The 24,474-nt window shown below is 40.5% G+C and overlaps 1 protein-coding gene across 2 annotated transcripts in view; it reads right to left on the bottom strand.

The window, feature by feature from the left end:
- Positions 1-1,139: 1,139 nt before the first annotated feature.
- Positions 1,140-24,474, bottom strand: part of LOC120783052 (chemokine-like protein TAFA-1) — a 103,801-nt gene continuing 80,466 nt past the window's right edge. Inside the window, exons 3-6 of one of the 2 annotated variants that reach the window (XR_005706294.1) lie at positions 19,276-19,416; positions 8,725-8,849; positions 7,219-7,310; positions 2,371-2,395 (exon numbers count right to left, since the gene is read on the bottom strand). Coding sequence is in view for 1 of the 2 variants with exons in the window: in XM_040115732.1 (XP_039971666.1) it covers positions 2,378-2,395; positions 8,725-8,849; positions 19,276-19,416 (284 nt within the window). In the remaining variant the exon portion in view is untranslated. Of the gene's footprint in view, positions 2,396-7,218; positions 7,311-8,724; positions 8,850-19,275; positions 19,417-24,474 lie in introns of both variants that reach the window. The other variant, XM_040115732.1, reaches the window with a different exon arrangement.

Genomic DNA, 24,474 nt, shown 5'->3' with positions numbered 1-24,474 from the left:
ACCTCTCTTCACAGCATGAGTCCATCATTTCTGGATAGAACTAAGGAGTGCATAAAAGAGAATAAGAAAAAGCACCTCTTCCATTGCTGATCCCTAAGCACCTTTTAAGCAAAAATCCCCTTAGAACTTGCCTAAGTAGGGGGCAAGTTCTAAGTAAAATCCCTTGATTTTCAAAACAAGCACTGAATTTGATGATAATCTTCACAGCACGTCATTGCGGGATGCCATTTTGACAGACTCTAAGTACCCTCTCTAGAAATACACACAGAATCATGGTAAAACAGAAAAATGCGCACATACGCTCACATGTATTCATATACAGCAACAGAAAAGAATCCCAGAAACACTGTCATACATACACACAAACTCATTCCCTGACTCATTTTCTTTTGCACGAGCCCAGTAATACTGCAGGACAGTAAATCCTATTAGATATTAGAAAACAAAGAAGGGAATGGCTCATTGGAGAGGAAAAAACAAGCTCTTGCTCTCCCTCCCTTAGCATATTCCTTCATGATTCTGGAAAGACAATTGGGAGATTGATGTGTCTGTCTTTTTCATACCTTTTGTGACTGCTCAGTGAGGCGACGGACTCCATGAAACTAGCTAAAATTCCTAAATGATGAATGTACACTAGTGCGTCCACTGGGAAAAGAAGCAAATCTCATATCAGCCGTGAGAGGAGGCTGATATTGAAAATCATCTGGAATTTTGTCTGGCACAATATTGGAAATCTTTATTCTAATTGAATGAATGAATTGAATGTGCTTTTATGATAAATCCACTCTGCCACCAAGGGAATTGTATAAATGAAGCATCACAGATTTGTTTGTGTGTTTACTGCATGTGAGTGTTGACTGCCCCTAAGTCATTTTCATACTTGGCTTGTGCTGTTGTTGATTGCTTGTTTACTCAAGCAAAAACTCTGTTCACAATGTTAACATATCATGTAAATGAAAGTCTTGACAAGATCTAGCACCCACATATTACAACATATCAAATAGTCAAAAGAGGAACATTTTTCAAAATATCAGTTACCATATGAAGGAATGGGAAACAGCATATCAGTATAGAAAACCATTTTTATTTCTCATAAGGCTGTCCTGTAATGTACTTATATCTACTGGGGGATAACTGCATGTTTCTCCATTGTGACTAACACTTTCTCACTGTCATTTTGAATAAATCATCTCTCTCGGGTGTGTGAGAGTGAGATCTACACGACAAACACAGTCAAGCAGTCGTCCGTGACCACTCTGCACAGCAGAAGCAGACACTAACTGTCCGATTATGGTCCAAGTTTTTCTGATGCTGTTCCACGTCCCTACTGTATCTGAGTGGAAAGCTCAGGGGTTGGTGTTAGCGCTGCTTTCTTTTGTGAGGCAGTTCTATACAGTGTTTTCCTCATCTTTACAGAAACTACGAGCATTTTCTTGCTTAACCAACAGCATTGCTGAATGACGAAAGTGACCAATTCTTTTTTTTATGATTCTTTGTGGCTTTTTCCAATGCAAGCATACACTGCAAAGCAGTTCTATACAACTGTATTGGGAACAGCCCCTGGATTATATTCAGGGGCTGATTAATAGTCGGAGCTCCTAATAGAGTCTTAAATATATTTTTCAGCTTCTTGGATCTGTCATCATATTTGTAATGTATTTATACAGTATATGTATATATACACAAATGATCTTACATACAAAGAAAAGAAGTGCTCATGAATTTACATTGGGAATGCCCCCAAAAAGAAGTCAAATTCAAATGTCCATCAAGGGGTTTGAAGGTGAGGCCACGATGGCAGACCCTAAAGCCTCCCAAAGATTCTTCATTACTTCATTATCCAGTGTTTTCCAGCTAAATCTCCTCCGTGCCTTCACAGCATAGCCATCCTGCTAAAGTAGTGAGTCCAACACAAATGCCTTCCACACAGAAGTAAAAGGACATCAAGGTAAGTTCTGTGGATCTCATGTTCAGGTCCATGTAGGCTCCTCAGCCTTTTTAACTTCAGGCAGAAGGGGCGAATGTCTTAAAATAATGTTTTAACAACCTCTAAATAACCCCTGCTAAGCTGTTTCAATTTTTGCGGGGGAGACAGAGTGAGGGAAACAGAGAGAGAGTAGGTTGGAAACTGGCCACAGCTGTGTGGATGAGGAGAGTCACCAACATGGGGCTCATTGATCAAACAGGGGATTAGACTGGTTTCAAATCCTTGGCACCACACGAGCAAAGCTGTTTTATCTGGGTGGATATCCTCTCTGTGGTCCCAGGTAATCCAGTCAGTAGCCGTGGATGTAATAGTTTTAGTCCGTTCGGTGGGAAGAGAAAGGGTAGATGAAGGGAAGAGTCTGGTACGCAGCCCTGCAATGGGAGCTCTCTGTTAGGTCCTGGGATGAATCTGCAACACAGAGGAGGAAGAGGAGAGGAGAGAAAACACAGATACACTTAGATAGAACAAAGGCGTACAAGTGTGCGAGGATTAGACTCTGAACAATTGCTCCGTTTGCATGTTTCAGAAACAAGGGGAGTCTTTTGAACTGTGGAGACTTTGTACAGCCCCGTCTCACCTCCTGGTTCCTGCTTCTACTATAAGCAGGCAGCTTATAAGAGTGGCAACAACGCAGAAAATGGAGGTGTGTTTGGCATTTAAACATTTCCTGGGATATATCAGGAAAGCGCTTTATACATTAAAAAAACAACAACCCTGATGTGTGTCCGTGCTGTGTACGTCCGCTTCACAAATTGACGTTCTAGCATATTTTTGACTTTATCTCAGACAATTATAGCCACATCCCTTCCCCCCTCAGCTTGCCTGCCCCCCCCATTTGCACCTTCATACAAAGCCAGCTAATCAAAGCTGAGGATTTTCCTCCAACCTGATAAAAGGGCTTTGACTTTGCTAATTGGGATTGGGGCCTCTGCTGTGGAGTCTTAGCTGTCTCTTCCGTGACTCTGGTCAGGGACTCTTATTCAGCCTCAGTTGCAGACCTGGACACATTTCAATCGTACATGGAGCAACCTTGAGACTGCTATTGAATGTCCTGCTTTTCAGCATTCTGCTCAACCTGAAGCTCAATAAAAACTGTGTGCATGATGTGTACAATTAGTTAAAGTAGTTGAGTCATTTGTCCTTTTATGACCATCTACGCAGCAAAAGCATGTAAATATTAGTCTGAATATTTCTTTAACTTGCTTTCATTACATTTTCCAGTTATTTTACTGCTTCAAGATTTGACAGTGAAGAAATCTGAAGTTACCTGCACACTGTGGAGCTAATTAGAAATCCCATAATCCTGTTCTACTAAGAAATACAGCCATGGCATTTCCAGCAGGCATGGCAGGTGGTAGCCAGGTGTGTGGATTTGATTGTGTAGGGTCTTCCTTGGGACTCTGTGAGCTGTAGCTCGCAGAGAGCCTCAGAGCTCCAATATGTTGGACATGCTAGCAAGAAAGCCAAATGATTTCCTTAAGCTTTTTTTCTGTGGGTAGAGTCGTGTGCACCTGTACTCACCTACTGTATTGTGTGTCATTTTGGGATTATTCTTAAGAAAATACTCAGTTAAGCAGGAGACTCTCTGGCTTTATAATTTGGGTTTAACATCAACATTGAGAAGAAAATGGAAAACACACTGCAGTGTATTAATGTTTTTTCGTTGACTGCATTGGATTTGACATAATAATTTGATACACTGCAAAAAATCTTGATTCTAGCAAGTCATTTACTTCATTTTAGAGTCATAAACTATTCTTTGAAAAATTCTGTGAATAGAGTGATATAGTTTTGCCAGTTTTCAATCAAAATTAACTTATTTTAAGAATTTTTTGGAATAAAGTGCAATTTGCCTCTCTGACTCTTTCCCTTCATCAAAATGGGTATGTTTTTAGTTCTGTTTGGATCTAAAGTGATGCACTTACTTGTAAGAATGAAAATATCATTTGTATTTTGATGCTGATCCAGATCTCAATGCAGATTAATAATTTCTATTATATTCTAAATATTCTATTTCTATAATTGTCTATTACTAAAATAACATATTTGCAGGATTGCACAGATTTTGCAGGGAATTGTGCTGAGAATTTCCTGGTTCTATCTTGTTTGAGGACACTGATGCTGGAAAGTTTCTGAAACAAGGGAAGCTCCACTAGAAACAATCCCATTGGCTAATTTTTTTTCAAAGAAAAACCTTTTTGAAGATACAATGACAGAACTCAACGTGTTGAATTCTTCTCCAGGTAATGTCACAGCGGCTTTCTCTGTACAGATTTGCTCTTTTCTCTCATGATCCTTAAACAAAGTAATCCTCTGGGCTCATCTGTCCGGCATTTGCATCTGTATCACCTACTGTACGACGACATATCAAAACGTTGGAGCAGAGAATGACCTCTGCCGGAACAAGAGCAGTAACAGATCACACATTACGGCTCACTCTCTATCTCAGACAAAATCCACCAGAGGTTTATTAGTGGGAGAAGAGGGGTTGTATGCAAATTCTGTCATTTCAACCCACATGCATGTGTGTGTGCTTGTGAGACTAAGAGTGTCCTCTGTTCTTTTTTTGTCCTCTGTCTCTTGAAATGAGCAGTGCAGCAGGTAGCAGCGGATTGTTCAAGGATTTCCTGCCTATCCCACCTTTGCTGGTAACTAAGCCATCTGCATTCTAATTTGCTGGTCGCATTAAACTGCAATTTACTCAGACTTCAGTTAGTAAAAGAAGCCAAGGGCAATTGCCTTAACAAAAGAATTTAATGCAAACACAACCTACCCTTTCTCCCCTTTCTCATTTAGTGCTGAACAAATCAGTCATTCCAGCTGAGAAACCTCTTCAAACAGCACTAAAGAGCACCCTCTACAACAGAAGACTCCAGACAACAAAATACATCAAGATCCATTTAATGTGACAGCGATAATGGATAAAGCAAAGAAAACGAGTATAAATTAATTAGTAGAATTGGAATGAACTCCTCCACCATAAACCTTTATAAAAATGTCAAGAGGATGACAACCTGGGCATTCTTTGCTGCCATCTGTCAGCTTTCAGTCTCATACTTTTCCAAAAAGTCATTTATTATTTATCCCAAATGACACACTGTTTACCATATGTATATGATTTTATGTTTGTCGTCATGATGACATTATACAGGAGTAAAGGAGGAGGGGAAGTGCGGTCAAGCACAGAGGTGAAACAAATGATTTTCTTTGTGAAGTTCAGCTGTATGTGGCATGGCACATGGCATGGTCACTTGGAGCTCATTTTGATCAACTGCAGTGTGCATTCCCCCAATTTGACAATTAGATGGTGATGCATCTGCTGGCAGGTCACTTTTGCTCCGAAACTGCCTCACAGATGGGCTACATCTCGTCACAGTGTGTTATTTTGCTTGAGAAGTGCCCTCCGCTCCTTTTAATAAGGGACATGCGGCTTTCTGAACAGCAAGTAAATCATGTTGGGCTAGTTGGAGTTGATACACACTATAAAGTGTGAAAGATGGCGGTGTAAAAGAACTGATTCACTGGAGTGCAATGTTAAGCACCCACTACTCTGAGCAATTACATACACCTTAGTAGAACTGCTGTAGGCTTACACTGTTAAAACAACTACTGTACATGAATGAGTGGTTATGCTGAAGTGTGAAATTACTAAAAAAAAGCCATTAAGGTTGATTTAATGCCTGATGAGGGTTGTATTACGTATGTATGACATTCCCGCCTTGATGCTGGCGACATATTCATACTCACTGTAACAGACTAATAGTGAGGTTATCAAATGAGCATAATTCTTTTCACTATCATCAAAAGCAGGAGCAAAGAACGAGTAGGAGAAAAGATGTTTTCATTACAGCCTCTCTCATTCTGCCTGTCTCTCTTAAGGTGTATAATTGTTTGGAGGGAGCAGAAATGGATTGATCTATTTAGCTAGTGGAGCGGGTAATGTAGATCTATGGTGGGCGAGTGTTTTGGAAGGTGCTCCCCAGCCTCGCTCTCACTGTCACTTCCACAAACAAAAGGGCCTGCCTTGTCTGCTGCTACAGAACAGGCAATGAAGGGCTCCCTCTCTGAAAGACATAAAGAAAGAAAAGAAGAAACATGGGTGTCAGGCAAGGGGCTTTGCTCGGCTTCTTACTTTAAATGCCAATTTTTATGAAAGATGGTGATGAAGTCTGTGTGTGGGTGAACATGTGTGCGTGCCTGCCTCATCGCGCTTCACTGACACTTTTCGGAGCAAAATGAAAACCTACAGGAAATAAAATGGCTGTGAACAAAAAACAAACAAACAGAAGAAAAACAAAAAAACAATGCTGTGTTCCAGGCTTGCTGACTTATGGGGAAACAAATACAAATAGGGAAATTTGGCCTGAGAGGCAGGTGAATGAGGAATGTTGGTCAAAAAAAGAGAGTAAAGTGCAGGATAAAAGGCCTTTCATTTAGCCTGTGGGCTATGCTGTGTGCTGATAGCTGCTTCAACAAGACCCTCAGAGGGGGATCAGGATATCAAGTGGACTCTGATAACAAGCCACACAACAAAAAGGGAAGAGGGCGGCCCGGGGGGTCTTGTGCACACATGTGAGCATACATGCACAAACACATACATATCAGACACATCAAACATGTGTGCGCATACACAACTAGGAGCAAACACAGAGAGGAGCAAGTAGCATGTCACAGATTAGTGCCTAATGGGATTGGCAGACTGGTGCAAGGCATTGTAATCAAGCCCACACAGTGGCCGATAGAAAAAACAGGACATGGAACAAAGGAAGCAATGAAAGGAAGAGGGACTGATCCTGCCATTACACACTGATCACAGACAGAAGGGTTCGGCTAAGGGGTGGACCTGGCTCTGTGTGTGTGTTGCTTTAGTACTCAATGAATGCGCTGCTACACTATATGCATGTTTTCCCATCTACACTTCATTTTAGTGATACTTGGGTCACCATTTATATGAAAAATTCAGCAACTTCCTTTTTTTTTGGGTGCGCTGCCTGTGCTGGGTGATAAATATTTACAGTGGGTGGTGGTGCGTTCAGTATTTGTGTCACGCCTGCCTAATCATGCACAGCATGTAAACACACATTTGATTATTTCGCGCTGAGTATTTGAGTTAATGAGAAGTCATTGAGCATGAGGTGGTCCCACTCTTACTGCCCGACACACCAGCGTATACAGTGAGGTGAGAGAGACGGGAGAACAGAAACACAGAACATCTTGAGAAAAAGACTAACCTTTACAGAAGCAAGAATGCAGCTCAATTTCTGTTGATGCATCCTCTGCATTTTGCTTCCAGAAGCTAAAAAGGGGAGTATGGCTGGGTATTCTGCAAAGAGAGGGTCAAGAAAAAAGGACATGTGTGTATTGGGTAGAAAAGCAGCTTCAGGCCTGACCTTTGGCCCTCTTCTTTTACGATTTTGATTAAATTAGACCAAAGCCATTTTACTCATAAATATGCATTAATGCTTTTTTCTCCATTTGTGTGCAAAAATGTACAATCCTGACTAATGTTTCTCAAGAGAATATGAAGAAAATAATTTGTCCCACGATATATAAAAACAATCATCGTCTCAAGTTTACTTATTTCAAATTGTGCAAAGGACTGAATGGAGAATTAGAGATGCATTCTTTGAACTGAACCAAATACTAAACCTTACGTTGACAGGCTGGAAAAACCCCATTCGATCAACCTCTTTCTGAAAATGTTAAGCCTGTGGTGGCTGCGAGAGAGCCCAGGGAAAGCTTTATGTCTATCTGCTGGCATATAAATCTGCAGAACAACCTTGGGAAGCCCCGTGTGGTCTAACCTTGACTGGCTGTACCCTGTTTCCCTACTATCACATTAGTCTCTTCTTCAATTCAAAGTCATTGTCACCAACCACTAAGAGAATTCGGGTGTGTATGTCTGTGTGTGTGTTTGGGAGGGTTGCTGATCACCAGCGGTGGTGAGGGTGGGGTGGGCGGTGGGGGTGGGGTGGGGAGGGTGGGGTCTGGGGGGGTCAATTAAATGAACTCCTTTCATTATTTTTGCATGCCGCATTGGGAGTCAGTTTACAGTGCTGAAGGGCAGTGCAGAAGCGGAGTGGCCATTAACTTCTATCTATGAGAGGAGTGTGGCCTGAGGCAGAGCCTACCTGTTTGTTTACTGCCTGCTTTATGTTTGTTCCTTACTGCTATGGGCCCTTGGATAGGTTGCTTACACCGAACAGAATCCACATCGTTATACGGAGGGTATTCTCGATACAGTGTGACCTGTGCACGTCCATGTTACCCACAGGTTTGATACTGTGCATGTTTGATTTTTCAGTGACAGAGGATTAATTAAAAATGAAGCAGGCAGTTGGCAGAGAAGCTTTGTAAATGAATTTAAACGGAGTATTCAAACACAGCTTCTTGTTATCTCTTGTGACTTCCTCATTTCAAGTCTAAGAAGAAAGGTTGAATAGTAAAGTGAAATCTGTCTGGCATTTTAGGCACATACTGTGTGAAAATGCTGTGAGTGTGGTGTGGTGTGCACATGTAAGTATGTGTGGGGGTGTGTTTATGCCTGGGTTTAAAATGTGCACATACAGAAAAGACATGTATTGTACATATATTTCTGCATCTGTGCATTGTGAGTATCAATCTGTGCATGCAGGTGGATGCATTTGTGCTTAGGGGTGTGTGTGTGTGTGTGTGTGTGTGTGTGTGTGTGTGTGTGTGTGTGTGTGTGTGCGTGTGTGCATTTTAGGAGGTCTCACCCTTGTGGTCTTGATTTTGTTCCCAGAGGAGCACATCCATCCAGAGTTGTCAGGCAGAGTCTTACACTCCTCTCCCTCCAGACACGGTTCCATCTCACACCACCATTTCCCAATTACAATGGATGCTGGGGAAGGTGAGCACAGATACGCAACAAAGCGGGTTGGTTTATCACACAGACACTTGTGTACACACACATTCCCGTATGCATGCACACAACGCAGATGCTAAGTCTTAAATATGAACCTTAAATGGACATTAAAAGTAAAAATAAATAATAACATATAATTAAAAACACAAGGAGTAACCAGAGTTTAAAATGTGGGCAGAATCATCACATAAGCTGAACAAATGCAGAGGCTTCCCACGTAAATATATAAAGTGTACAAATTCTACCCAGGCACACTTGTCGATGTGCACTCCCACACACTATATTATGAGAAACTCCAGAGAAACACACAGCCCTGTATCTAAATGAATGTTTTTCTTCCTCTTTGGCCTCAGAGCAATTGTATCATTGCTGCACAGGTACTTTTGCTGTTGACAATAATGTCTTATACCAACAGAAATTAATCATCATTTTGTTTTGATATAGCTACATTGCGTGTAGGGGAGCAATCTCATTTTTAATCAAAACTAATTGCCTCTCATTAACATCGACTGAATTCTTCCTCTAGCTATCTGACAAAAACAAATATGTTCTCATCTTCTCATCAAGATTTTGCTCTCCCTCCCTCTTTCTCTCTCTCTATTTCTCTCTCTCTCTTTCTCTCTCTCTCTACTTGTGTTTTTGTGCATGTGTGTGTGTGTGTGTGTTCTAAAAATATCTTTTAGGTGTTACTGATACAAAAAAAATAAATTCCATTCAGGATAGGTGAGTAACTTGAGTGAGTAGAAGGTAGAAGGTAGAACGTAAATAAATAAGCTTTGTTTCCCTACAGTATACTGTATGTTCTTGTAATGAATTTACCACAGCCCATATGGTTAATTTATCACATCAGTAAACGAGCTGCTCTGTTCTCTCACATTCAGTTGCACTGTATTTAAGATTAGCAACTGTGTCACTTGTAACAGTATTTATAAAAGTGAGACAAAAAGCACTGCTGAAAAATGCATTTTATAGAATTTTATATAGTTTTTCTTTTCTTTTGTGAAATCCGGATGTCCTGCAATGGAAACCTCTTTGATTCCAATCATAGCACACATATCAAAAACATTATTTCAAAGTAGAGTTCTGATTAATTTATTAACCACTAAGTTTGAAAAACTTTTTGTTTTTCACACTCCTCTGTTTGAGGAGTGTGAAGTTTCTGGCAGCAAATGTGAAAAGTTCAAAGCAATTTTTCAAACGATAAGTCACCTTTTAGGCCCCACAAAATTTTTTCAACATGCAGTATTTTTATCAAAATATGCTGTTTAAATCTCCAAAGAGCTTCTTTCCTTTTATCATGCTGACATAAAGAGGATGTTAGGGTCAAATGATTGGTCAAATGCGATGAGTTAAACTAGAATCATTTCATTTTCCAAACCCATTTTTTGAACCTTTTGGAGCAATATTTTTTTCCCCTCCAGCCTGTGTTGCCAAGGTTACAGGCCAACCACCAATCAATTGTGAGTATGAGCAACATGCCGTCTCCAGCTGATGGAAGAAGATGGTTAAGTGCAGTCCCTCAAAGAACGGAGTGTGCTACAGTTCTGTGTGAATGGGCACAGACACACCAAAACACACATGCATGCACGCACACGCACGCACTCACACACGCACGCACGCAAACACACACGCACACACAAATATATTCCAGAAAAAGACTGGATACAGAGTTACACCCCACTGCTGTTCAGAAAACTTGCTGCATTGCCTGACTTCATCCTTCACTTTTACCCCTCCATGAGCCCTGAGGATACTGAATGCCAGAACGAGAGCATCCACTTACCAGCTGTGAACCCGCCCTTTGGCTTCCCCCATGGATGTTTACCTTATCCACTAATTACCACATGTTGGTCCATCATCCACTGTGCTCCTGCTATCTTCCTTTTTCTCCCTCTGTCTTCCTCCATGGGCTAAATATGCATTTCACATTGTTAATCCTGTTTACATTCAGCTGCATTTTAGCTACAACCATAACTATGCAGGAAGTCCTTGTTAAGTGCCAAATTATGACTTGGCTTGAGGAGATGTGCTAAATCAGTTCTATCGAGGGATGATGATGTGCCGCCACTGTTTAGCCTCTTCCTCTTGCTGCAGAGAGTGAGGGGGAACTGGGAAGTTGTTTTTCATTATACCACCAGCTGAAAATGATTTATATTCAACAATATGAATGCAGAATCTACTTAAAATTGAAAATGGTGAAGTAATACTTGCAAAAATAAACTCAAGTCCTTCAAATGTAACCAGAGAGAAAGCAGGAAAAAGACAGAAAAGGAAGCGAAAGGAGGCAGGACATTAAAACACTGCCTCGCACGAGCTGCTGAAACATGAGAGCTACTTTGCATGAAATCTCAGTGATATTTACTGTACTTCACAGAACTGAATTCACCTCAGCCTCTTTGCCCTGAAATGTGTGCATGTGAAGCTTGGATAATTTATACACAGGAAGTCTTTTGATGTATTATTTGTTGCATCCACTATTTATTTCTATGATGACGAGTATTACATTCCTGTACTTGAATTAGGGAAGAGCCAGAACACCAACTGTTTTTTTTTGTTGCAAATAATATATGTCTAAGTGTATTTTCCATGATGTAGTGTTTTAATGTCTCTGAATTTTATTTAAACCAATACTTCAAGGGGGCAGCATGGTTGCTCAGTGGTTAGTGCTAACAGTGTGTTGTTGGATCAAATTAGCTGAAAAATCATCATTTCAACAAAAGAACATTGAATTACCTTTAGTAAATGTTTTTTTTTTGTGTGTGTCTGTTTTGCTTCATTATAAGGTCTTCATCATTGAAGGTTTCCATGAGATTCCTGTTTTTCACTCAAGCTCTATGTTGTATTTCAAACTTAAGGAAAACCATATGTTAAAGGACCCTCATTCACTTATTTGTTGAACAGTTGACTTATTGAGATTGGACATCAAATCCATTGAACGTGTACATTAACAATGGATGGTAGATCTACCATATGTTGTTACACTAACGCCCTCCTCCACTCAATGTGTTTTGCTTATTGTCACTTCACTTGGATTTTTAACGTTCAATATGCAGAATGATGTCTGTGCAGAGTTCAATATGCAACTTACACAAGAGTGATGTGGAAATGTGAAAGCTCCAGTTCACATACATCGAGAATGGACTTTTCAGTGAAGTAGGAGAAATCTTGTTTCTAGTAGTTAAACTTTTGAAATGAAGGATTATATTTATTAATTCTAGATTCGGGATTTTTCAATGAGGGAGAAGGAGCAGATGTAAAGTCTAAGAATTTTTAACAAGGTATTTTAACTTTTGTTTGGAAAAACAGCATCACTAATTGTCATTCTGCTGATGCATTGTTCACGTCTTGTGTTACATAAATAAAGATGCCTGATTCCAAGATTTTATAAATGTTGTTGACACTGTGGAGTCATGAGGCTGCGCAACAGTAGCCGTCATGACTCTTTAGCTTGAAAATAAAATATCCAACCAGAGACAGCACTACCTCCTCATTATCTGTATATTATGCCCACAAGATAAAAGATGGATTACCAGAGTCTTGACAAATTTCAGTGTGTTAGCCAGAAAATATGTCATCGTTCAGAAATTGTAAAGGGTTGCACTCCTGTGTTCAAATCATGTAAAAAAAACAACAACTTATTGTTGAAATTATTCCACAGCAAAGACCAGATGATGTGGGTAACCCACCATCTTTATGAACTGCAGTTTTGCACAACTCTAATTAATTAAACTCTTGACAGCTTCCCATCCTGTGCTAAAATGAGAGTCAAAGTTTAATGAGCAGTGACTATGAAATACATCTTAAAAATCTTCATGCTCAAATTTTATTTTGCCTTAAAAATCTATTTCAGTCCGTCAATGCGGATGAGAGCAGGCTCATCTCAGAACAACTTGACAAATCTTTGTTAAAGACATGTCTGCTCTGATGGCCACGAGGATAAAAACCAGACAGAGTTGAACCTCATGCAAAGACACACACACACACACACACACACACACACTTCATGTCTGTGGCTGTACCCGGGCCAGGACATCTGGCTCTGACCTTGACCACTGGAAAAGAGCCATTTCTGGGCTGGGATCCATGCATCACTCTCTGGTGACCACTATCTCCAACAGTCGTTTTACTTTAACTACTCCCTGTGCAATCGTCAGCATAGAGGGTATAACCTTTGTTTCAACATCAGCAAACTTTACTCTTCCTCTGCGTCTGCTAGGGAGTGAAGGGGGAGGGGGATTACTGTGGACCACTGTCCTAAACCCCGTTTTGGGTCGACTATTAATTTTCAGATCAATCCATTTAAGCTTAAAGCCTTCAATGTGATTTAAAGCACCAACATCAATTAACATGGTCCTCACATCTTACCATAAAGTAACTCCTGTACACTGTCAAAGTTGACAGATGGGCTTGGAATAATCAGCAAACAAGGACTATAAGAGTTTTTGATTCAAGATGTTAGCCATGTAGCAGGCTGGAGTCTTTAGCTTTGATGGACAAAAAACCGAGAGTGGAACTTGAATTGATTGAAAAACATGAAGCGATGGACCTTTTACAAGTGCACCTGTCAGATCACTGGTGAGTGGGCTCTGTGATAGATTGAACTTGCTGACACGTCCCTGCCAGGTAGCAGAATGTTTGAACACCTTGACGGATGAGGGAGAGAATTGATTTCTGTCTGCGTCAAAATGTGTATACGTGTCTTTGGCTCAATGAATACTTAATGTTTTTTTTTTTAACTAGGAGCACCCACACGGTGCTTGGTGGACTTAATCATAGCAAAACAAGTAAGCTGTAGTGTTTGCTTTTTTTCTGGTGAGTCACTTAGAGGAGTTTGCCCTCAGTCAAGATCTGGAGCAGAAAGCAATTAGGCTTTGAATTCTCATGCCATTTGTTGGGTAAATGTACAGTTTGGGGCGAAGGATCGATGCTCCCCAGAAGATAACATCTAGCTCCACTTTTTTTCTTTCACTGACTCATTCAGGTCATCTGGGTATTCTTCTCTTCCCCTCTACCTGAGCAGTTTAGGTCAGTGTCCTGCAAGTGCCCTGATTACTCAGTTATCAACCAAACAAATGGCCTAACAATCATTCATTCATACAGTGATCAGCCACAACATTAAAACCAGTGACTAGTTTTAATTTTGTGGCTGATCAGTGTATAATCATGCAAGTAAGAAAACAGTCCATTAATCAAGTGATCCCTCTCTCACTTTACTAGAAGAATTACAGAAAAAAAAAGCACATTTCCATCTGCATGAAGCAAATGAAGCAATTGTATAATTACAGCAGGACTGACACTTGGGCCACTGAACCCCAGGTCAGCCTCAGATAGTCATTATTCTGCATTAATCTTTGCCCCTCTCAGAAAAGAGAGAGCTGAAGTTTGATTACCTATTCCGAATTTATTGTTTGACTTTCCATTCACATAGCTTTAATGTATTTCTGGATTTGTAATGGACATCCTGCAGAATTGAAGTGGAATTCTTGTTTTCGTTTCATTATTTTCTGTGTGGAATTCAAAGTAATTCTTAAAAATGCCTGCAGAAGGTTTTACTTGTTTGCATGACCACAGATTCACTCAGTTGAAACTGGAATGTACAGTTACACATACAAACATCAGCGGAATTTATCGTGGATGATGCAAAATGGGCATGTGGAATAATTCAGGTTCAAATCACTGAAACTAAAAATTTGATGTGTATTTCGTATAAATATAAACACATTAAAACATACCTTTTATCTAAATGTCCCATCTGATGTTATGATTCCTTTTTGACTGTTTCTGTGTGTGCATTTTGAGTAACAATGAGTGATTGTAACTGTTTCTGTGGAGTTGGTGTGTGCATTTGTGTGCCTGTGTGTGTGTGCGTGTGTGTGTGTGTGAGTGGGTGTGTGCATGTGTGCCTATTAATGGATGAAAAATGACTCCTTTTGTTGTGTGGTTATTTCCTTTCCTTTATGTGGGTACAAAAGCGACTCACGAAAATGTATCTCCCACACAGCTGACATAGATCTGCCCTATGTTTCCTAACCTCCCTCTCTCTCCCTGTCAGATCAGGCTATTAGCATATTATGGCCTCCCAACTGCATGGGGCAGAGATTTTATGATAGAAGGATGAAATGTTCTCTTAGTTTTTCTCGGTTGTTACCAGTTTGAACTTCAGTATCAATGCAAGCAAGTGCAATAATTAATAAACTCCTGCAGTTCAGATATGTTTGCATGTACAAAACACATAAGGATTAGCTTTGCTAATGGGGAAACACTTGGATAAATCACATGTCCTGCTTATAATGAAACTATTATGTTTTAAAGACCATATCAAACAGTGTGTCTTATTCAAGCATACTCATGATATTCTGATTTTATTCATAAGGCGCATATGTTTGAACAGTAATGTACCTGGAAGAACTGAAGCCCTTCTTATCCCTCCCCTCAAGTAGATTCCATGTGTTTCTCCCCTGGATGTACCTCAAATGTACCATGACAACCTGTCATGCTCGGCTTTATGCGCCTGCAGCCAGACAGAAGGGTTCATTCCCCATCAGTGATCCACAGTGAGCGGGCATCTGCGTGCATCTCTTGTTGAAGGAGTTTACTGCTACAGCAGCTACATGACAGCACAAAGTGGTAGCATGTGTACATATTAGGGCATCTGCACGCATGTGTTGAGTAAATCGGTGCATATGTATGTGTGTATCTTTGTGAATGTGTGTGTATTTCCATACTCTGGCTGAGGTCTTACATATCTCATACACTGGGATAAAGGCAGTGGTGCAGTGACGAGCGTCTAATCTGAGTGCGTGTGATCGGCCCGGTGAGGTTGGAGAGATATGAGCGTTTGACTTGTTAAAAGGGATGTTCTTCACTAAGAGCCTCGTTGGCCATGACATAACTGGGACATAGTTCTCCTTGTCAAAGCTAATAATCAATTCCCACTATGCAGATAATCTGACGGCAGACCCCCACTGAGTATGACGCCTCCCAACACAAGCTGTCGTCACATCCCCATGCTGTATATTAATAACAACCAAAACAGTTACCAGTAGAACTGAAATAACCCCATGGAGCTCACATTCACGAGGTGGTGAACACTTGACAGTGGGAATGATCTTCACTGTGTGCTTTGATGTTGGAGTTTGATACTAATGACAGTTAATGCGGCACATCAGGGAAACTGCCTGTTTCTGCAAATTTGGCCAAGGATAAAGGAGTGTTCATTCTTCCAGGCTCTGTATGTGCGTCCAAACCAAATGACCTCTGAAGATATACTTTGGATTTGTTACATCTTCATATTTCTTAAAATTTTTTTATGGGAATATAACCTGTGTACAGTACACTGGCGGCAGGTGTACCCCAGGGGGTGGCGAGATGAGCTGGGCTGCAGCATCATTCTTTATTTGGATGGAACATTAATAACGCTGGGACCTGGGGAGAAAGCTCCATCTGGGCCAGGCTGGTGCGCTGCTGAGGGGCCAGACCACTGACTCCACAAGTCTATAATCCCTCACATAGCGCAATGTTGACAAACACACTCTTTCAGGTGTAGCTTTCCTAGACAATCAAACCCTTAAATAGAGTGACTGGAATCCCTGTTGGAACCCCTCCATTTATTTCCACATTTACAAAAAAAAAGATCCCTTAATTAAAATGTGTGTTTGCAATGACTGACACTAGTGACTACAAATAGACTCTTATGAATTATCACATAATTATTACTCCCATGGTGGTTTGAGTATTAAATAAATAAAAAGCCTGATTCACTTTAAGGCAGGTGAAAACTATCCAAGAGAGGTCGCAAAGGCCCCAACTTATGGAAAAACAATTATTAAGAGTGCAGGTCAACTTAACTCTTTCACTGTGGTGCAGTGGTGTTCAGTAGCGTAGCTTGCTGCTCAGTGACTTGTCATTTCCATTTTTTCAATGCTTGTTAATCAATACGAAACAACAAGGATTCTCTCGCTGTGGGAGTCCAGAGCACAGAGGCATGAAGTGTTAACAACATCTCCCACTTCACCACCTCCGCATGTTAGTCCATGTAACTTTGTTTTTCATTCCTATATCTTTGTCCAACTTCTGCTCACAACTTCTTTGGATTTTCTTATCTCAGGGTAGGAAAGGCCTGACGCATCACGTTTTATTCACCTTTTATTTTCAGATACAGGGTATGTTTTTTTACAGTCAGCTAACTAGCTGTTCATCTTAAGGACTGAGATGTAATTTGTATTAGTGGGCAATAAAAAGTTTCGGTCTGAGGTTTTCAGGTGTTTTATGAAGTCTGTCTAGACCATGTTTAGTAAAAAAGACTAGGAGGATATAAAAGGAGTCCAAAGTCCCTTGTCTTTTATGTGCTGTAGAGGAGACGTTTAGTTGTCTGCCTCTCTGTACATGGACAACAAAGCCTGCTAAAAAGGGTACATCAGAACCAAGGTCAGATCTCTGTAAATGTTTCATTCAGGAGATGTCTCCAACCACAGGGCAAACACAGCATCAGTTTTTGAACAAAACCCAGTCAAAAAATGAAGCTGTTCGCTGAGAAGTTTTATTGGTTTTTGGGTAATTCTTCATCCATCCTTGAGAAAGTTCTTTTGTGTCACCCTTGGGTCATATCTAATTCATATCATAGGATCTTCTTGAGTGTCATCTGTGGCTAACCAACTCTGTGAAGCCCACTGAGCAGGCCTGTCTGGCCCTTCATGTAACATTCCTCATAATGAATACATTTTTGGTGTCATTTCTTTGTGAAAGGGCAGTCAGACAGATGACTTTGATCTCCGCTGAAGGTGGAGGTGAAAAGATTGAGACTGAGGAGCAATAAATGAGTTCTGTGGAGTGAAGGGGGACATCGCAGTTCTGTCTCAGTAGACTTCTGACTTCCTGTCTGCTTTTTTTTTTTTTCCCTCATGGAGCTATCTCTGCCTGATTGTTTTTCTCAGCTAAGGTAATTCAGGTGCACTAGCCTGGAGCTTCCCTGACTTGTGTTTATTAGTTATTCATTTCCATCAGCCTGAGCTGCCTTGGGCGATGTGATCTGCAACGTGCTCCTTGCTCAGGTGTTCAACAGCCCAACTGGATCATCCTCTCTCTCCTATGACGCCCAGCAGCACAACACTACTGGGTTCTTAATGGTTGAATGTATTTTAATTATTAGAAAAAAGAAAACTCAGAGAGGCAGAAAAAGTTATATATGTTGCCATTCTTGGTCTGAGGTGTTGATTAAAGCATGTGAAGAATTAGCGTTTTCAAAATAATTCACTCAAACCTGATGATAACTCCACCGTGGAACCGCATTACATTTCTGATATGAAATGTTTAGTGATAGAAATAGTATTCAGGTTCTTTACATAAGTAAAAGTAGCAGTACCTCGTGATAAAAATACTCAAGTAAAACTCTTGCATTCAACATTTTTCTTCAGTAGGAATACACGAGTATTTTCAACAAAATTTAGGAGGGTAGGAGGTACTTTAATGTTATAGGTCGCTGCGGTGAAGCTTTTTTTTTTTTACTATTTTATACATTTTGGGGTTGTTTAAAATATAACTGCAGTATATTTTATAAACATCACATACCCCTTTTTTAATAAAACATAAAACTGAAAGGTCACTCCTAAATGTGGCTGTCAGATATTTGTAGGGAAGTAAAAATGACAATATTATATAGTATATATACAGTATAGTAGAAAATTGAGATACTCAAGTAGATTACAGGTACTTCCAAATTGTACTTAGGAACAGTATTTGAGTAATTTGGACGTCTGCACTTTGGACCAATGAGTCAATAGGAAATCTCTACTTCAATAATGCATGCATTGCCAAAGTAATACTATAATAAACCAAACTCAGCAGAAATGTACACAGACCTTCAAGGTACTCACATGGAAAACTTGGTTTGAGCTTGATTCTTGTAATTTCTTTAAAATTTACGTGATTTTTATTTAGATTATCTTTTTTATGCAATATCATTTTGTTGAAATCTAAATTTTTCTTTTTTTATTAATTTGACATGAATACTTTTTTCCATTACAGGATTATGAAAAGCTTTTTGAATCAAACTTATGCAGTGTAAAATGACTAACTACTGGTAGAACTAAATCTGTCACCAGAAAAGACCTTAAACTGGTTGGTCCTGCAAAACCTTTGATTATGTTAAGCTGCTTTTGCTTATTGTCTTGTTTTGTTTTTTTGTTTTTTGTTTTTTATGTCCACCAGGTTCCACCTCTCTACATATAGGGCACACTACTTCCTGCACTGGCGCTGAATGTTGTCAGTGGGGGTAATGTGTACATAACTTTTTTGTACATAACAGGGATTATAGATAATAGACAGAGACCTCTTCCCTCACAGGAGCCTTCAGTGATAAATAGTCAGCAGCAGCACAATTTTAAAAGAAATGAGTTGTCCTCACCATCCACACAGGAAGGTTTGTTGCGTGTCGTCCCGGCCACTTTCCCCGGTAAACAGGAGCACTTGACTGTCTGAGAACGCTCCTCGATACGATTTTTGTTACAGCATCGATGGGCAGCAATCACCTCACACGTACCTCCCTCTACAGTCAGACAAACAGACACAGAGGTGCGCAGTCAGTACATGTGAGAGATTCATAGGAAACATTCACTGAAAATTAACAGAAGCAACCATAGAGAGGTCCTGTAACTTTTCATTAACTGACTAAAAAGCGACTATACACTGTACAGTGTTTTTAACAGAAAAATCCAAATAAACAACAATAATATGAATGAAAGATTAGGAAACCTCGACTACCTCACATCATATCATGTGAGGCTTGCTGGAGTACAACCACTGGGCGCTGTAAGTATGTGTAACAAATTGGCCCTCGAGGCATCTCAATTATCTCATCTAATTGCCTCTCACTCAATGCTGGCTGTCCTCACTCCATACCAATCAGCCCATGATGAAGATCACACACACACACTCAGTATGCATTAATGTGCCTGTCCTTACATTCTTGATATCATTCATATATTGTCAATATGATTAAAAGAGATGAATCTTTTGTCTGGGCTACTCCAGCGAAGACTTGGCAGTCACTAGACTTACATGGCTGACACAATACAGTCTTAGGCTACACTACACTAACGCATTAACTCCAAACCATAGGTGACATCAGTCATAGCAAATGCTGTGCAATAGGTCCAAGTCTGACAAAGGAGGATGTCAAAAAAATTCTGTGAAAAGAGGAGGTGATATGCGCCAATGGCGGTACTGGGTCAAAATAACATTAGGGAGGATTGCCCAGGCGAGGGAGAGGGGTTGATGGAGCTGAGGGACACCCTGAAATGAGTTATACAGGCAGAGTGAGAGAGCTAGAGGACAAGGTGTGTCTGGCTGCCAGCGACTGGCCATGCCAGTGAGTAATGAGGGAGCCACTGGAAGTGCCCCCTTCACACAATTATAAAGCGTGGGGCTAATGCAGCCAACGGAGCTGCGGGAGAGAGGCCCTCCATCACCGCTCTCCCCTTTCCTTACGCCCCAGGAAAAACTCTTTATCTTCCCTTGACAGCCAGCGCCACAGACACCTGCATCCAACAATTAAACTGGAGCTCATCCCAGGACAGAGGAGAGGAGAGGCGGAGGGTTGAACTTATCCTATACAATTTACAGAAAGGATAGAGTGCAAAAAGAAGGGGAGACAACCAAATGCCACATTCTATCTTGTTTGTGCCTTATTTCACTTGGCTGTACCAAGTTTTAAAGAGGACATCCTTCTGTGGCGAGAAGATGCATTTGCCTCTACTGGCATGACAACAACCGATGAATTACGGGACTGAGCTCCCAGCAGCCTAGACAAGTTTGGCAACAGTTTTCTTCTCCCATTCCGACCAATGTTGGCCTTGGTCAGACCAAAGGCTGCAGAGTCCTGGATTATAGGGCAAACATTTGCAGTCCTGCTGGACCGTACTGTCGTGCAGTATTAATGTCACTCTCTCAGCGCTTGTTGTTAGATATTTCTGGACACGAGGAGGCAGAACACAGACTAAAAAAGTGAGGATGAAAATCCCTTGAGTGTGCTGAAACCCCAAAACCCCCAATGTGTTGGCTTGTTGAATATTTTACCGACAGCTTCCCGACCTGCAGACTTGCTTTCAAGTCAGAGCATATCTCTGAATAAGTGAGGACTTTATGTTACATCACAGAATACTGAATTGGGTTTTATCCCCTCAGCTAGCTTCAATGCCTGATTTGCAAGTAAGCACTACAGAAGCATAACCAGCAAACATCTGATAAGAGACAACAAAACACAGCCCGTATCATATTCATATCACTTATTTGAATGTTACTTTTCCTGATCTGTTACTTATGGATTTGGTTCTTCGATGGGATTTAAGTTAAGGAAACATTGTATGTTTCCCCATTTCAGCTTTTGACAGTTAAATTCACAAATGACCATTTATAGAAAATGGATATACAGTTACACCTGGTGAAGAAGACTCTGTTCTTTGAGTGAGCTCTCAAAGAGACTGAGCAGCAACATGGGTTTACTGGGAGAATGAATCTCCTACGACACATATTAGTACATAATAAAGGTATAACTGTGAACATACATGTACATACAAGTCAACAATACTGAAGCTTTGATTACATAACAGATGTTGGGGTGTTGGAGGGAGTTATGGCAGCAAGGACTATTGGCATGAGGGTAGAAGATTTATATGATATGTACGTATACAGTGTAACTGACACTTGTATAAATGGGATAGGCTGTTACTCGTAAACTGTTAGTCAAACAAATGAAGTACCGAAGAACCAAGAATACTAACCATGAACAAAACTGCATCACCAATCAGGTGACATGAGTGCAACTTCCTCTGCCTGAATAAAGCCATGTTCCATTCCAAAAGTTGTACATGAAGGACAACAAACAATTCATAATTCATGTTGATCTTTATAGACTTGCCATAGTTTAGAAGGGAGCCCACCACAAAGGAAAGGCTGCACAATACAACTTTAACATTGGACAGGAGTATTTCTGTACAGTAGATCAAGCAAGTTTTGAGTCGCAACCAGTTGATTTTCAATCTTTACTGAATGAATTGAAAACTGATGGTTGGTCTTAAGGCACATTCAACAATATTCTTTAGGAAGTATGGTACAATTTGATCGTTAATAATGTAAAGAATACATGGTTTGTGGGGATTAAGCTTGTGAAAATGGTGAATCGGAGGACAAAACTGATCTTTCAGTGAAATATTGTTGTGTATGTTTTACTTTTAGACTACTGACTGAATACATTTAATTTGAAAAATACATATTTTTATGATGATGATGATGATGATGATGACTATTATTATTATAATTATGGCCATCAGAATTCAGGGATATCCCTAACACACACACAGATGAGTGCATGTCAGCGAGTGGATCAGCAATGGTGTGAGGTCCAGCCATTAGCCAGGTGGACATTAGGCGTGATCACTGTGAACCATCTGGTATGTGGAGGAGAGGAAAGTGTAAATGGCTTCACGATGACTCTACTGGGCCGGTCACAAGAGTCATTTAGACAACAAATGGCTACTTGGACTACACATAATCCCATTCAGGTAGCTGGGAGCTTAGGGTAATAAAATTACCATCCATTTTCTGTGTCTGAGTTTGTGTGTGTTGTGTATTTATGCATATGATATCTTATGGTATTTCATAATGGTTATTTTCTGCTCAAGTGCACGGTGGTAACGGTGTGTGCAGTCTGGTACAATATAGGATCCTGACAACTTGACACATGACTGCAGGTTGTGATGGATGTAGTGCTTGTAGCCTGTCAGGCAGCTAAAGGGGTTAAACCAACCTGCTAAGATGGAGTGGCTGGCTGTGCAATCTAGCCTTTGGTGAGGGGAGGTGAAGGGCATCGATGGGACCATTGACTGGTCGTTTTTCTCTTGATGGCCCACAGCGACAGTAGCCATTAAATGACTGGATGAGGTGATTATGTTTAAGGAAATCAATGCTTCATTGTTTTCAGTTTAGCCCAGTGGCCAATTAGGAGGTGTTAATGAGGGAAGGTTGTAAAATGTGGAGATAGACAGGGAGAAGGAATGGGGGCTCATGGTAAAAAAGCCTCACTTCATATTAGAGTGTTTTCTGCAGAGCACAAAGAGTTTGAAATTTGTGGACCGTTACAGGCACTTTGGAAAAGGCAAGCCAAGTTGCATGTGTACATAACTTTTTACATTAACATAAATGTGCCACAATGGCCTGAGAATAAGAAAGTATCAGAAGTATAAAGTATAAAGCATAAGAAAGTATAAGTATTCTGGAAACTACTTGAAGAATTGGGGTTGTCTTATATCTAAGGACTAGACAATTACATGTTCACAAGATCAGATATTCTTTGTGAATGGAGAGAGTGCTACCCTTGAGTCAAAGTATGTTCCCAGAAAGTGTTGCATTATGGGTTGTTTGTGGCATTAATTGTTTGTGGGCTAGAGTGTATCTTTAAGTCCATTTGAGTTACTTTTAGAGTTACTCAGCCCTAAAAGTGTTTTGTTAGTCCAATTCAACCTACAGAACTTTTTGAACGCTTCTGTGACATGTTCTGCTGCCGCGGAAGAAATACATTCACAATGACTGAAAACGAGTTGATGGAGTCTTTACTGCAGAACCTGACCATGGACCAAATCATCTGTCAAGCTGGTCAAAATTATGCTGTCACATATGATGAGGAGCTTAAAAAGACTGAAAAGTCTGAAAAGTTCTAACTGCCAGAGAAAATCACTTTGACCTCTTCCAAGAGCCTGACAGGGGGGTGTATGAGAATGGGGCCGACAAACTACAAAAATATGAGATTTACTCTACGTGCTGCTTGAATGGTATTATTCATGTTTCACTTTTACGAGAGAAAAGGCTTGAAGGATGAGGACTTTCCTCTCCTTGGATCAGAAGTTTCTCAGGCAAACTTTCCCAGCAGGACTAGTGTGAAAGTATGTTGTGTTTGTACGTTTAAAAAAAATTAAAAAACAGGTGTTGGAAAAGGGGTTGAAGGTGAGGTTGGACGGGCTCGTCTTATAGCTGGGCCAATACGGTAAACCTTAGATGCTTGAAATCCATGCAGATGAATCACCATCAACACACTCCCATGACTACATTAGTTCTGTTCATAAATTCAAGGTCACAGTGAGAAACCCAGGACAATTCACCAAAAGACTCCGGGCTTCCAGACATTTACTTTTTATTGTCTGAGTGACAAAGGAAGTACTCTACTGGAAAGTGATTGCTTTCTGATCTCACTGCATCTGGCAATTTTCTGACACAGAGATCAGTGCAGGTGCTCACGACAATGTCACCACAAAAAACACAAACTCGTTCCACTACACTCTAGCTCAGCTTCAGCGTCAACAACTATAATCTATGCAGAGCACCCAAGAGCAGTACTCACTGGCACACTATCAGCAAGCATTTCTGTCACCTCTTCTCTCTCTCACTCTCTTTAGCTCTCTCTCTCACACACTGTTTCTCTCACTGCTACAGTTATTAAGTAATGACATATGGCCGAGGGAAGGAACGCAGCAGCCGGGAAAACTTAAGCCTTTCAAGGACTTGTCATAACAACTTAATCAGTGCATACTCAGGTGAAAATGAGCCATTTCTG

Source organism: Xiphias gladius, chromosome 21 (assembly GCF_016859285.1).
Source record: "Xiphias gladius isolate SHS-SW01 ecotype Sanya breed wild chromosome 21, ASM1685928v1, whole genome shotgun sequence".
NCBI classification, from domain to species: Eukaryota; Metazoa; Chordata; class Actinopteri; order Istiophoriformes; family Xiphiidae; genus Xiphias; species Xiphias gladius.
This window is presented reverse-complemented; position numbering and strand designations above follow the sequence as displayed.